This window comes from Pelodiscus sinensis, chromosome 3 (genome assembly GCF_049634645.1).
Source record: "Pelodiscus sinensis isolate JC-2024 chromosome 3, ASM4963464v1, whole genome shotgun sequence".
NCBI classification, from domain to species: domain Eukaryota; kingdom Metazoa; phylum Chordata; order Testudines; family Trionychidae; genus Pelodiscus; species Pelodiscus sinensis.
In genome coordinates this window covers 119,761,489-119,776,959 of record NC_134713.1, presented here as the reverse complement: position 1 = coordinate 119,776,959, position 15,471 = coordinate 119,761,489, and the positions used below count along the sequence as shown (strand labels likewise).

The 15,471-nt window shown below is 44.7% G+C and overlaps 1 protein-coding gene across 3 annotated transcripts in view; it reads right to left on the bottom strand.

The window, feature by feature from the left end:
• Window positions 1-15,471, bottom strand: part of KIF25 (kinesin family member 25) — a 72,194-nt gene that overhangs the window by 27,204 nt on the left and 29,519 nt on the right. For all 3 annotated transcript variants that reach the window (XM_075924666.1, XM_075924667.1, XM_006122926.4), the window contains 2 exons: window positions 8,623-8,690; window positions 1,811-1,885 (listed from right to left, as the gene is read on the bottom strand). In XM_075924666.1, coding sequence (XP_075780781.1) covers window positions 1,811-1,885; window positions 8,623-8,690 — 143 coding nt within the window. The remainder of the gene's footprint in view (window positions 1-1,810; window positions 1,886-8,622; window positions 8,691-15,471) is intronic.

The window sequence follows — 15,471 nt, the reverse complement described above, 5'->3', positions numbered from 1 at the left end:
ATGCTTAAACCCCACCGCAACCTTTTTGTAAGTGGATGTTTTGGACTCAGACTAGAATCTGCCTTAGGATATGTGTACACAGTAGTGTTATTTCGGAATAACTAACATTATTTCGAAATGACATTGTCAAAATAACTGCTTGTAGTGTAGATGCAGACTGTCAAAATAATGTCAAGCTGTAGGACTTCTTATTCTGACTCCTGTAACTCTCATTTTACAAGGAGTAAGGGAAGTCGGAGGAAGAGTGCTCTTTTTTGGACTTCCTGCTGTGTAGACAGTGCCAAAAGCCGAAATAAGCTATTTCAACTTAAACTATGCAACTGACATAGCTCAAGTTGCGCAGCTTATTTCAGCTTTAGCCCAGCTGTGTAAACATGCCCAGAATGGGCAGATGACTTCAAGAATCAAAATAATTATGTCTGTTTCACATGTATAATAGGAAGGCTGTTCAGAAACATGACTGATAGTGTGCTTATGTTTAAATGGTATATCCTGAAAAAAGAGACAGACCTTTAGTTTTCAATAACATAACATTTTTTTTCAGGACAGAGATTTTAGATAGGAATATAATAAAAGCGGATGCTTCTCTGAATATGCACATGTAACTTGCAATGGGGTTACCAGGAAGTATTTCACGCGTAAGTAAATATGTAGGTAGAGAATCAAGGCAAAATTCTGAGCTGGGACAACAGTAACTCTAAGCACCTCTAGGTCTTCCCCTGATCCTGTGGGGTTCCCAGGTGAAAGTAATATAGCTGTTTTACCTTGTAGGGCCTAGAACAGTTGCTTACGGCCCATGTGGATAAGCAGAACTTATCACATTCAAGTTCTGTTCCCTCAGGTATTTTTTCTTATCACCAGCACATGCCCAAGACTGCCATACATAGGGGGAATCGACAAGAGCCTCTTCAGAGCATCTTCAAGGTCACTTTGAGTGACTATAGCAATTTAAGGGGTGGAATACTTGTAGCCTTGGCCTGTGGAATACCAAGGGATAAGCATACATTTCCTAATAGTTGTCACTATGCAAAACAGACGTTCCATGGTCATGTGGGTCATGTTTCATATGACATTACAGAGACAAAGGAAATCTGAATCAGGTATATAGCATCCATAGTTGAGTAGGATCGGATAAGGAAGAGGAAGAGAAAGAGATGAATGTAAGTATTCCATAGATTATTTCATTCTCACTATTTACAATTAAACCCACTTCAAAGACCCTTTTCCAAAACAGTGTAAATTTGTGTTAGTGTACAACAAAATTAGGCCCCAATGGTTTTGCTGGCCAGAAGTAATGAGAAATGTGTTTGTTTCTGAGTCGTTTCCAAATATGTTTTTAACCCCAAGATATCTATTTGATGCTGTTGCAACATCTATGATTGAGGATCATTAATATTTAAGATACTATTGAAAAAAGGTAGGTCACACTACTTATTTTAATGTATTCGTACTATACATTTTTATTAAATTATATTTGTCTGAATTTGTTTTACCTCCATTATATGTAGCACCTATATTTACTATAACTGAAAGAGACCAATGAAAAGGAATTTTACTTATTTTTTCAAACTTGTTCATTTTTCCTGGGAAATTTTTCTAAAATAGTGACTTCCATTATTTCCCCTGTTTGAATGGGAGGAATAACCCAAGTTTGAGTGACAGAGAACAACACTGAAAATATATTTGGAAAAACACATAAACTAGTAGGACGACTTGGGAAATAATCTTTTAAGTTGTTTAAAAAAAAACCACACTAAATTTCAAGTTGGTAGTGTTCCTTTTCCTTGTTTCCTACTACTTTTCCACTTACCCATCCAGCAGAGATGTAAGCAAAGGAGCCACATCTGCAAACACCACATCTTGAGACTCAGCAGCACTATAAACTCTGAAGAGATGAAAATGGAATGGTTCATTGAAGAACAATCGATATATTTACAGTGTAAGAACACAGACTACAAAAATATAAATCAGTTGCTGTGTGCCACTAATGCACAACCCATGGCTTGCTGATGTGTTTCTATGACTGCAACAAATACAGACTGTATTTTAAAATAATTTACCTTCAAGACAGAAAGATCAGTACAGGGAAACTATTCATTTCTGCTCTGAAACTAGCTTTCTGAGTCAGGATATGAAGAGGCAAAGAAGAACAGATGAGCTACTTGATCTGTTATTTTGTTCAAGTAGCTGAGAGCACTGTCGGGTACATCCAAACCCTAGAGCACGGGTCAGCAACCTTTCCAAAGTGGCATGCCAAGATTTAACCCTCCTGTCCTGGGCTGTGTCACTCTCCTGGTAGGTGAGGAGGGGCTCTCTATACCACATGCCCCTCTTTGCCTCCTGCCCTGGGCTCTGCTCCTGCTTTTCCTGTGGGGAGGGGAGGAGCAGTGCACATGCACTTCCCCAGAAGCTGGATGCAGCACGGAACCTCAGGGCTTCTTCCTTCCCTGCGAAAGCCAGGACTAGCTCCAATCTTGGGAGGGTGGGGGTGATGCTGGATCACCAAATGGGTTGGGGGTCAGGGTGGTTTGGGGAGAGGTTCAGGGAAATGGGCAAGGCAGGTTCAGGTAGGTGATCCTGGAGTATCCAGCCGCTGGGGGCGGGGTCCCGTGGAGGTCTGGTCCACGGCACCCTCACTTTCCTGCCAGGGACCCAAGCGCCCAGGGGCCAACACAGCTTTGGGGCAGGGGGACCCCCTACATGTTTTACTCTCCCCCAAATCGGACAGCACTCACCATCTAGCACAGTGGTTCTCAAACTTTTTGGTCTGTGGACCACCTGGCTCAATGCAATCCTTTCTGCGAACCATCAGTTGCTAATGAAAATGCACTGTTAATTACATAATTACACTCGAGCCATTTTTGCTATTGCTGCAGCTAGGAGGAATGTTTTAATTTAAATTATTAAATAGATTGTTTTAGCTTTCTCATGTTAGTTTACCAAACTTTATTTTAAATAAAGTAAAATATTAGTTTATGATTAACACAAAAGGTTTCAATGTTTTCTTTATTTATGGCAGGGGTGGGGAACTATCAGGTAGGGACCACACAAGTCAGAAGCAAAAAAAACTACTCTCAAACCCTCTAAGCCTGACCCTATCTGACCCCAGTCCCAAATTCCCCCATTACCTCATCACTCTGGTCCCCACTTTCCACCCCTGGCCCCACCCTCCCATGCAGTGGTGGTGTCCCAGTTCTGTGCTGGGTCCCTGTGCTGCCTAGTGGAAGTGGGCAGGGAACCGGGGTGGCTCTCAGAGGCAGCAGGGGCAGATTCCCTTACCCCATTGCTTCCTTCTCACCCAACACCACCACTGCCTCATCATCCCCCAGCGCTCAACACCCCAGATCTCCCTGCCTCTCTCGCGTGGTGGCAGCTGCTCGGGGATGTTCCCGGCCAGGCCCAGGGGACAGGAAAGCTTGTTTCCACACCTCCCCCCACCTGCAGGTCCCTGCATGTTGGCAGGACTGGGGTGGATGGAGCAGCAGTGGTGCATGTGCAGGGCAGGACCTCAATTCCGTGGCTCTGCGCAGGGAAGTGGGTGGGGAGCTGAGGCATCTCCCGGGGGTATCAGGGGTGGACACCCCCATCCCATTGCTTCCTTCTCCCCCAGCTCCCCCTCATGCCAGAGGGGCCAGGGCAAGCAGAGCAGCTGTGGTGTGCATGCTGGGGCAGGGCCTCAATCCTGCAGGGGGTGCTGTCCCAGCTCTGCATGGGGTCTTTGTGCTACCTGGTGGAGGCTGGTGGAGAAGCAAGGCAGCTCTTGGGGACATCAGCGGTAGACACGAGTCTGGGCTTTTTTCACCTCCTCCCCTCCCATGCGCCTGGAAGCCGGAGTTGGTGCTCCAAGCCTCGTGGCTGTGCAGGCTCAGTGGAAGGGAGGGCGGAAGGTCAGAGCTCCTGCTGAAGAATCTGTGTGCCACTGAAAATTGGGTTACATGCCATTTATGGCATGCATGCTGTAGGTGGCTGACCCCTGCCCTAGAGACTGTAGAGACATTTGAGTTGCCTTTGGTATATACTGGAAGAGAGGCACACACTAAGGCTAGTTTGCAAATGAGGCTAAGCATGGAATATCACCTTGCCTCATTTGCATAATTAATAAGCACCCGCTTTTTGCGCAAGAAGCTTTTGCGAAAAAAGGAGCCATATACACGGCTCCTTTTTGTGAAAAAAAACCCTCTTGTGCAAGAGCCGTTTTTCCAGAAAAAAATGTAGAAGAGCTGCTTGAGATGAAAATCTCACTCCTACCTGGTCCATGGTTTAAATGACTTGCAGATCCTGCACTTATCTGACTGGTGAGCTCCCCTAGGCACCAGAGACGCGGAGTTGTGGTGGGTCACTTGTTTGGCATAAGCTTGGTGCAAGAACTGCACAGTTTGAACCTCTGGGAGTTGGGCAAGCCCTAAGTCCCAGAGGAAATGCAGGTGGAGCAGGGGGAGACCCCCATGCACCCACCTAAAACTAGAATAACTGGACAATAACTAACAACACTATAACAACTAATGTTCGTGTTAGGGATATGTGGTACACTTGCAAGGCAATAGGAACCTCCATATTAACCATCACTAGCAGTAAGAAGGAACTGTTGGGAAGTCAGGTTGCCAGCGTCATATATAGAGGGCCACACCAGTCCCACTCCAGGGGGGCTCCATAACTGACCCAACGGGTAGCATGTGCCACCTAAATGGAACAGATATGAGCAAGCACTTGAACACAACTGTACACATTTTTCAAATGCAAACAACCCACCTAGTTTCTAGGGTACTTTTTAGTCTACCCCTACGACCTACACTTTCAACAACAAAGTACTAAAAGATCAGAATCCACATCTGAAATAACAAATCATGAAATGGAGGCAATTTTGATAATAAAACAGGACATTGACTCATTCATCTCTTCTCTTAACATCATGACTAAGCAACTTCCTATAGATTGCTGCTTGAAATAAGCATTTTCTTTATACAAAATACAAAAACACAATATGAAAATCATCATCCACACTTAACAATCTGACATATAAATGTAGGTAGATGTTCCTTTAAACAAACTTTATTCTCTGATGCCTCCCTACTTTCTCCTTCCCTTCTTGCTCAACCCTATTCTCCAGTGAGTGATAAATAAATCTTTTGTTTATTCAAATTGCTCTCAATTGGTTCTAATGAGTTTTTCAGCCTGTTGATATATGAAGCAGATAGAATAACTGACTCTCTGGTCAAGACTAGAAACAGACTTGTTTTAATTAGTTAACTGGGACAATGGAAGATACAGTAAACCCAGGCAATCTATTTGTACAAATTACTTACTCAACTTGAAAGATGACAGATTTTCCCCAAATGGATACAAATGTTAATTTCATCCTTAAAATTATTACCTTCTTTTTTATTTTGTTAACTTATTCACTCATAAAATTATAAAAAGCATAAAATGCTGAAAGATGGAATTTTCTTCTTGAATTGAAATAAAATATTTTGACATTTATTAGTTCCATAAAAAGTTGCTAAAAAAAATAAACATTTTGAGTTCATAAAAACCATATGCTCTACTGTTTATAAAAATGAACTGTGCTGGGACACTGAAAAAACATTCTCCAAGAACAGCATTCTTTGGAGGATTTTTTTTAAATCCTTTTCTTGATTATCTGGATGGTCACCACATGTCCAGAATCACAGCACCTTCGGAGCACTTTGTAAATGTACTACACGCACCTTAATATATTGTGGCATAACTTTAACACCAAAAGCTGATACCTATATTAAATGCACAAGAACTTTAACCCAACATGGATAGTGGCTAATTCAACCTCTGAAAGCCAGAAAAAGAAGTTACTTACCCTGTGCAGTAATGATGGTCCTTCGAGATGTGTGCCCCTGCACAGAGTGAGTAACTTCTTCTTCTCGTTTGAATAGTGCTCCATTCAGGTGACTAAGTAGTAGTATCTGCTATACGGTAGTGAGTATTGGAGTCATTTATGGGAAGAAGCAAGGACCACATCGGCTAGACTGGTGATAGGTATGGGTCCTTTCTGTAGGGCAGAAGTAGCCAACCCATTCTGGGCAAAGAGCCTAGATATCAGTGGATCCAGCGAGAAGAGCCGGTGCAAAGTTGTCAAGCAAAAGGGATTAGCTGATTAATCAAAATGTAACATCCCTAGGGCAGAGCACTAATTTGTGTATTATTGGTGTGTTCAAAAGGGCAGAGATAAGGTTGTATTGTGGGTATGACGAATACCTTAACTTTGTGTTTCCTGGGTTTCACTGATTTAAGTTTTGTTACCTTACCTCTTCATTTCCTGGTTTCCAGAGATTTAAGTTTAACCATTTTTTACATTCAGGAGTGGCATGAGGCACCACTGTGCAACTTCAATGCATGTCACCATCTGCTAAGCAATTGCTGAGACTCATACTGCCTGGAAATACTCTTCCTTCAAAACAGCCCTAGTTTTGTAACACATGTACATTTCACTATTTTAGGCACATCAGTTTGGCGCTTTTTCACTATTGCTTCCCAAAAGGGACAGTGACTACAGTAATTCCTCATTTAACACTATAGGTGCGTTTCTGAAAATGTTCGTGCTAAGTGAAAACGTGCTATGCGGGGTCAATTTTCCCATTTAAAATAATGGAAAAGGTGGGGGTTGCGTTTCAGCTGGTGGTGGCAAAGTCAATTTTTTGTTGGTGCTCCGTCATCAACGTCAACATTAGATATCTAGCAACACAAGTTGCTGCCGTTTGTTAAAACACAAAGATAAACACGTGAATGAGCGGAGGAGCGCTGTGATCATGTGTATTCATCTGCTCATGTGTATTACCACTGTTTTCACCAACTTATACCGCCGCACAAAGTAGTCCGCCACTTGATTATTTTTGTGTTATTTCGGGGATGTTCGTGTTATTCGAAAAAATTCCTTAAAAAAATCGTGCTATTGCGAAAATGTGTTAAGCAGGCACATGTTAAATGAGTAATTACTGTGCAGGGATGTTAGCAAGTAGTCAACTAGTCGACTATCCAATAAGCATAGGCTTATTGGGTAGTTGAGTAAAGAATCAACTACTCACTTCCTGCCCCCCCAAGAGGCAGCAAGGGGGGGGCAGGAGCCGGTTCCCCCTAGCATCGTCTCCATGGTGCCCTCCTGGACTCCTCACTGCCTCTATTAGAGGCAGCAAGAGAGGGACAGGGGAGGCTGCTCTGGCATTATACATTGTTGGTAGCAAGGACAGACAAATGGACAGCCACTGGATTAGGATTCAAAACATTCAGGGTGTTGACAGTAAGTTAGAATATTAAGATCAAGGACATTACAATCAAAAGGACACTAAAATCAAAATGGAGTCCTGAGTTTTACACAGAAATCAAAATGGAACCCAAAGGACTGAAAGACTTTTTGCCGCCAAAAACCATCGTCTACATACAGCACATGGTTATGCACACAGCACTGTTGCTTTGCACACGGCACTAAAGTCTGCACCCAACACTACACCTTGTGCACTAGAGACGCTCCTGCTGTTTTTCCCGCCTTGGGACCTTTATAAGCTGCTCCCCTGAAGGGATCAGGTTCTGCTGTTCTGATCTGCTGCTCCGCCCTGTTCCTGATTCCTGCTCCTGTTGAAGAAGAGCCGTGGCGAAGGCTGGGACCTGCTTCCCAACAGACCATACCAGATTCCATTCCACCGCTACCTATAGGGATGCATTAGCTCACTATTGTGGCAACTGCCCAGTGAGTTGTGGGTTATAGCTACCTATAGCTCCGGATCGAGAGCAGCTATCACCCTGTTCCACTCCAATCATTGTGGCGAAGGCCCTATTTTGGAGCTGAGAACTGTTTATCATCGGGTGCTTGTGTAACATCATACCAGCGACAAATCATCAATTGGACTCCTCAGTGTTCCTCCCCTGAGGCTGCCTATGCCAACAGGTTGAAGGTCCTGAGCCACGGCTGTTATCTGACTCTAGAACAGTCTGAGTACAGTGCTTTTCTTGTTATACTGTGCTATCTTCTATTACTTCTGGGGTGAGGAGTTGGTTTATGCAGTGTTGTATTCTGGGGTTATTCTTTGTGTTGTTACCTGTTGTATTCAATATATCTTTTAAATTTGACATTCGTGTCTGTGTTTATTTCGGACCGGAGAAATCCGTCGGTGATAGATACAGTGGTTTCCAGGTGGGACCACCTTCTGGGACAAAGGCATTTTCCATCTATTCAGATCGGCCCCACACTAAATTTGGTTTACTAGTGTGCCTTTGCTAGTAACAAGGGTCTGTGACTTTAGCAAGCTACTTAATTTATCCTGTGGCTCAGTTTCTCATCTGTAAAAAGGGGATAACAGTTCTCTCCTATTTCAGGGTGGTCTTGTGAGGATTAACAATTGCCATGCTCTCTAATAACACTACATTTAAGTATCTGAGATAGATATTCAATTTAGAATACTAACTCTCTTCTTCATTTGGAACTATAGGATGAAAACACTATCTAATTTCTGCAGTGTCTTGTATCAGCAGAAGCACCTTAACCCCCCCGCCCCTCCAAAAAGAAGAAAAAAGAGCATGTTATGATATCAACTCCTGCTGTGAAATCTTATTTATAGAATCTCAAAAGAATCCAGAAAGCTTTTCAAGATCACCCACCTGTCAAACTGAAAAGTCTTGCTGACCAAAGTATGACCAGGACGACTGCATTTTACAAGGACAGTTTCCTATCAGAAAAACAAAGAGGTTACAATTAAAACACATAGCACAAATGATCAAACAAGAATAAGCCCTTCTTTGGGCCAAGCTCATCATTAGAAGCAAGCTCCCTATAGACCCAGACTCACCAGTTAAAAATGGCACCAGACCCTACCAAAACAAACTGACCAGCAGCGGCTGAATCAGGACGCCTGGGGCAGAGCAGCTGGGGTGCTGCCGGGTTGGTCCGGAGCGGCGCTGTGGAACCAACCCGGCAGCCCCCAGCTGCTCTACCTCAGGGGTAGGCAAGAAAAGCCTGGTCTGCTGGAGGGGGGGGCACTAGCTGCACCCCCCCCCCCCCCAGCAGACCAAGGGTACAGAAGCAAAGCCGCGGAGCACGCCCGCAGCGGGACAGCCCAAGCGCGCCTGGGCTGTCGCGCTGCAGGCGTGCTCTAAGGCTTTGCTCCCCGTCTCCCTGCAGACCAGGGAGATGGAGAGCAAAGCCGCGGAGGACCCAGGCGGCAGGACCGCGGTGCGTCTCGGTCCGCCGCCTGCGTCTTTCTGGTTAGGATGACAACTACAAAAGTGCTGACAGAAGAGCTTCTCCCATTGGCACAGAACTACCGCTTCTCAGGAAGGTAGAATAATGTACTCATATTTTTTAATCTACAATTGAATCGCAGATGCAAATTACGTAGAAATATCATGGTAATCCACAGTGAAGTAAAGGGACATAATAAAATTGCTGGCATTCAACAACACTTCAGTAAAATACAATTTCTAAATATATTATGTAGTAGTTTTTAAAGTTTGCCAAGCATCAGTGGCTCTTTAAAGCCTACGCAGAGTGCAATCACAGCACCTTGGCAAGAGTAGCACAATAACTCAAATCTTGGAGTGCTTTTCTGCTTTCCTCAAATGTCTCGTTAACTGCAGACAAAAATAAAATTGCAAAGAATTACGGTATTTCACCCAACTGCTCAAGGAGGGAAGCATATAAAATGTTTTTTTTTTAAACGACAAGCCATCCAATTCCGAGGACTTTCATAGCTACTTGAAATTTTATTATATTTTGCTGGAAGTGCAGAAGAAAAAAAAGGCTATGTTTCCAATAATGCAGAATCAGAAAAAATTAACATGCAGGGGTAACACTAAACCCTTTTAAATAATAACTCAAACCAGTGGCTTAGTGTGTTCCCAATACTTTGAATGTTTCTACATAATATGCCCAGAATACAGGTGGCTATTAAATATAAGACAACGACACTGCATACATGTATTTCTTATGTTGAATTTACAAGTAGTACTGCTTCCTCAAAGAAAACAAGTGCTGGTGCAATTTGCTAATCTACCTGCACCAAAACTCACTCTGTAGATTCAACTGGCCTATGCCTGACCAATACATTAGGCTACTTGAGACAAAATATAAATGCTTGTCTAAGTTATACATCAGTTGTAGCTGATGTACCTGACAAGTGGAGAGGTCAGAAATGTGAGGTTGTTACAGAAAAAGCAACCAAGAGTTTGTGAAGTGAAAGTCAAGAGTGAGGTGGAGCAGTGGATTTATGAAAATATTTTCTGATTCAGAAATAGAATCTATTTTCAGACCAGTTTCCTTCCAAGATAAGCAATGAGAAAGAAGAATCCTATTGATTTAGGACGGGAGGGAAAAATGTGCTAACGGGCAGAGGTTTTGATAGGGGTATGTATGGTAACTATCCTCTTTATGGGCTCAGACAGCTACCATTGCTGCCAGCCTACAAAAGCTCTGTGGTTTTCTCTAGATACACAGCCATGCAGGTTACGCCTGACGTTATCTGTGTCCATTGGTGTTGAAAGGACTGAAGCCGGTGGGTAAACTGTAGATGGTAAGAGGATGGTGCAGTAGCAGTGGGGATTTCTCTCTGGTCCTCGACCAAACCTTTACATTTGTTGTTTGTAGGATGAAGGTTGGATCATTGTGGGCTGCTGTTGATGCTGAGTTCTGCATCTCTGCTGCCTATGCTTCTGCCTAAAGTCGTAATGGGGTGGTTGTCTGTATGGCTCTCTGAGTCTCGAATATTTATTGTATTTGAGTCTCTTATTAGGTGGTATGTACATGCCCAAGGTTCTTAGCATTGTTCGGAAATCTTTCATGGAGTGTAGAACTTCATCTGTTTTAGCCGTGAACAGGTTAGTTTTGTCAAATGGAAGATCTTCTACTTTCTGCTGCAGCTCTCTCAGGATTCCCAATGCTTGGAGCCACAAGGCTCTGCGCATGACAATGACAGTTGCCAAATCAGCCCCTAGTAGATGTAAGGTGTAACTGCAGTTTCCCTTCACCATCTCCATAAGAATCAATTATTTTGCAGCAGGAAAAAAAATCTGTGAGGGACTTTAATTTTGCACTTGCACAGTGGCACAGAATTCACCCAGAAGTACCAGTTGCTCTTTCCTCTACTTGTCCAGAGGGACAAGTAGAAGATAAGAAGTTGCAGAGTGCATGAAGTAATAACCACATTTATAAAAACTTCTTTTCCCTCAAGCAGTTATACAATTTTGGGCTGCTAAATGTGTTGACCTGTCCCCCCATTAGGTCAGCCTAGTGCACAGCCAATATCCACCCACTTCCAAAGCTCAAACAGATGGATAACTTCTACTAAAGAGAGCCCACAATGAACAGCTGCCATCCCCACACCACCAACTTCAAGAAAAAAAGCTTGTCATTGTTACTGTTAAACTGAAAAGTTTGGCTTACACGTGTAAATAAAGCAGCAGCCTTGCCAAGCAAATGTTGAATGAGAAAATCTGAAAACTCAGGCATATGTACTTTCAAATCTTGAAAGCCAACAGATCTGAATTAAATAAGAAATTAAACAAGAAAATACCTTGGAAACAGTCACCCTGAAGCCCTGATACAACAGCCAGATTCTCCATATGAAAATGATTTTATTTATAGATGCAATCTAAGGCTTTAAAATCTTGAATTAGCTCAGAAATGCCATGCTGTACAGACAATAAAAGCCTAACCCCCTTTTAGACTTTGGATCTGAAATTGTGACTCTAAAGACAAGCCGTACAAGACTGTAAAAAAGATCACTTGTCTCTTTTCCAGTTTTCATTATAAGAATCCCGAAATTAACAGCATGAACATGTACTTAAATTTTACTCTTTCTGAACAGTCTCAATCTCCCTTCCCTCCAAGGTAATTTTGCCCAGGTTTCAGGACTACTTATACTACAGTTCAATCTGTGTTAAGCAAAACCTTATTCAACAGAGTTGTTTATAGGTTCTACCAACCACTCTAAATATATCTGTGTTGGAACCAAATTACAATAGTACTGTCCCCCTTATCTTAGATAAAACAGCTGAGTCCTATAGCAGAGACAGTATAGCCATATCTGTACCAGGAGATTAGTCCAGATTTACTAAGTTTGACTTCTGGGCACCTGATTTTACAAATTTGAAGTTCTGTGTTCTCACTACGGGGAAGAATCAAATGTAATCCAAGGCAGGCTCTGTTAATGTGGACATGCTACCACAGACTCAGAGCCCCAGGAAGCACTCTGGGGAGCTGCGTGAGGCCTCCTGGAGGCCATTAAATTTGAATTAGTGGCACCCGAGTGTCTACATTAGGGGTGGGCAAAAAGGCCTCTGCGGGCTGGATTCAACCCACCAAGTGGGTGGATCTGGCCCGTGGAGGCCCTGATGCTTCCCTGCTCCTAGGCCAATTAGGGCCTGGGGGCAGGAGAGCACGCAAAGCCTCCTCCAGCCCTGCCAGAAACACATAGCACTTGGAAGCACTGCACGCTGTTCACAGGGCAGGGGGAGATCGGAGGAGGCTTTGTGGGCTCCCTCACCCCCAGGACCTATTTGGCCTAGGGACAGAGGAACACGAGAAGTCTCCTCCCATGCCAGGAGCATGGGCACCTAGAGGGAACTTCGGGGGGGGGGGGCGGCAAAGGCACTTCCTCATCTCCAGGCCAATCATGGAAGTATCTTGGTCCCGCTCCTTCAGCTTGATGTCCCACCCCTTCCTGTGCAGCTCGGGGCCACATCAAAAATTTCCAAAGTGGCCCCCAGCAAAAACTTATTGCTGACCCCAGTCTACACTAACATTATTTCAGACTTACAAGTTTGGGATTAGCATTATTCCTCATGAAAAGCGGGAGTACAGAATTCGAATTCCACAGCCCCTTATTCTGTAATAATAGGCTTGGTCATGTGGATGCATTGCTTACAAATTTGACTTTGGGGGGCTCATTTCAGACTAAGGTCCTAGTATAGACTGGGCCTATGGAATCATGACATGTCGAAAGTTCTAGCACAGTTCAGGGATGTTGTAAAAATATACAGAGAGATGATGTGTAAGAGGAAAACATATTTTACTGCGTAGGGGAACAACTTCTTGTGAGTTAGTCACTCAATACACCTGTATTTATTTGTACTGAAGATGAGCTCTAATGAAAAGAGTGTAGACAGTTGCGTAACCATGCTACATGCACAGTTTTGTAAAATATTTCATAAAATGATTAAAGTTCTATCTCCAATGGTCTAGGAAACACAGCTAGCCTCTTGATAGCAAGATTCATGATTCAATATGGTTCTGGCTAATGTCTTTCTAGTGCCAGCATTGACAGGGCCTTTCAAAGAGGAAGAAAGGATATGCAATAAATAACCATCTTTTGCACTGTGTACCTCATCACTGTATCTACACAAGTTTTATGGTACAAACAATAAACCTCACAACATCCTTGTGCAGTAGAGACTATGGTATGTCTACACTACAAAGTTAGTTCGAACTAACAGATGTTAGTTCGAACTAACTTTAATAGGTGCTACACTAGCGCTCCATTTTACGAGGATTAAGCCTAGTTCGAACTAGCTAGTTCGAATTAAGGGGTGTGTAGCCCCTTAATTCGAACTAGTGGGAGGCTAGCCCTCCCCAGGTTTCCCTGGTGGCCACTCTGGCCAACACCAGGGAAACTCGTCTGCCCCCCTCCCAGCCCCGGACCCCTTAAAGGGGCACGGGCTGGCTACGGTGCCCGTGCCAGGTGCAAGCCTGCCAGCACCCAGCCAGCAGACCCTGCACCTGGCACGGATCGAGCCACCCACCCGATGCCCACCAGCCCTCCCCCTCTTCCCGGGACCAGGCTGGCGGCTCCCGGGAGCTTGCCCGGGACCGCAAGAGGCGGGCACCCGCCTGGGCTAGTGCGGACATCGTGGACCTCGTCCATGACCTCCGCACTAGGCACAGGAAAGTGGCCGGCTAGGGCAGGAGAGCTGCCAGCCTGGCCACCCAGGAGCAGGTGTGCATGAAAATCAAGGGGGTCCACTGAGACCCCCGACCCTGAGCCCTGAGCTTACAATGGCCGTACTGGGTCAGACCAAAGGTCCATTTAGCCCAGTAGCCAGTCTGCCGACAGCGGCCAACCCTAGGGACCCTGGAGGGGATGGACCGAAGACAGTGACCAAGCCATTTGTCTCGTGCCATCCCTCTCCACCAGCCTTCCACAAACCTTGGGCAGGGACACCACTCCTACCCCCTGGCTAATACCACTCCATGGACCCAACCTCCATGACTTGATCTTACTTCCCTTTAAACTCTGTTCTAGTTCTAGCCTTCACAGCCTCCTGCAGCAAGGAGTTTCACAGGTTGACTCTTTGCTTTGTGAAGAACAACTTTCTGTTACTAGTTTGAAGCCTGCTACCCATCCCTTTCCTTTGGTGTCCTCTAGTCCTCCTTTATGGGAACTAATGAAGAACTTTTCTGTATGCACCCCCCAACTCCTGCTTTTAGAGACCTCTATCCTGTCCCCCCTCCGTCTCCTCTTTTCTAAGCTGAAAAGTCCCAGTCTCTTTAGCCTCTCTTCATATGGGACCTGTTCCCAACCCCTGATCATTTTAGTTGCCCTCCCCTCTCCCACCCTCTCTCTTCCCCTCTCCCACCTCCTTTTCCCAGTCTCCCCCAGTTTTGTTCAATAAAGACAGATTCCATTTTTGAACACAATTGTCCTTTATTTGTACATCAAGAAGAGGGGCTAGGGAAGGGTAAGTGGAAGGAGGTGAGGGAGGATTGGGGTACGCGCCCCCGATGGGGAGGACTGGGCTGGCTCTGCGGGCTTCTGGGGGTGGAAGCTCTCCTGCAGCCCCCCAATTGTCCCCTCTCCCCAGATGGCAGCCTGCGGCAAGTGCAGCCTGGCTGATGGCTGAGTGCTGTGATGTGCCCAGTGTGGGTACTCCGGGCAATCCAAGCCAGGACTGCTTCGCAAGTGGGGCACCCCTGAGAACTGTCTGTCCGGGGTGGGGTTCGGGACCCTTTAAGCACAGCCCTCGGCTAGCCTGAGACAGCATCTCCACGCTCTAAGTCCTCCTCTGATGCCCTGCCGGCACTGCTTCTGGCCATCCTTAAGCCTGGTTCAGGGTCCACTTAATGTGGACATGGTAGTTCGAATTAGCAAAACGCAAATTCGAACTAGTTTTTTAGTCTGGATCTGTTAGTTCGAATTAGCTTAGTTCGAATTAACTAATTTGAACTAAGTTAGTTCGAATTAACGTTGTAGTGTAGACGTACCCTATTATACCCCATTAGCAGACCAGGAAACTGAGGTTAAATGACATGCTCAAGATTACACAATGCATCAGTGACAAAGCAGGGAATAGAAATCAGGAATATTAACACCCAACATGATGCTCTATACACTCGAGTATCCTCAGAACAACTCAGTTTGAAGTCTAGCTAGTACTTTTGTCCTTACCTGTAATCTGCACCTTCAGGATCATTAGAGATAAGCAAAAAATCCTGAGACACAGTCATAATTACAGACTGTC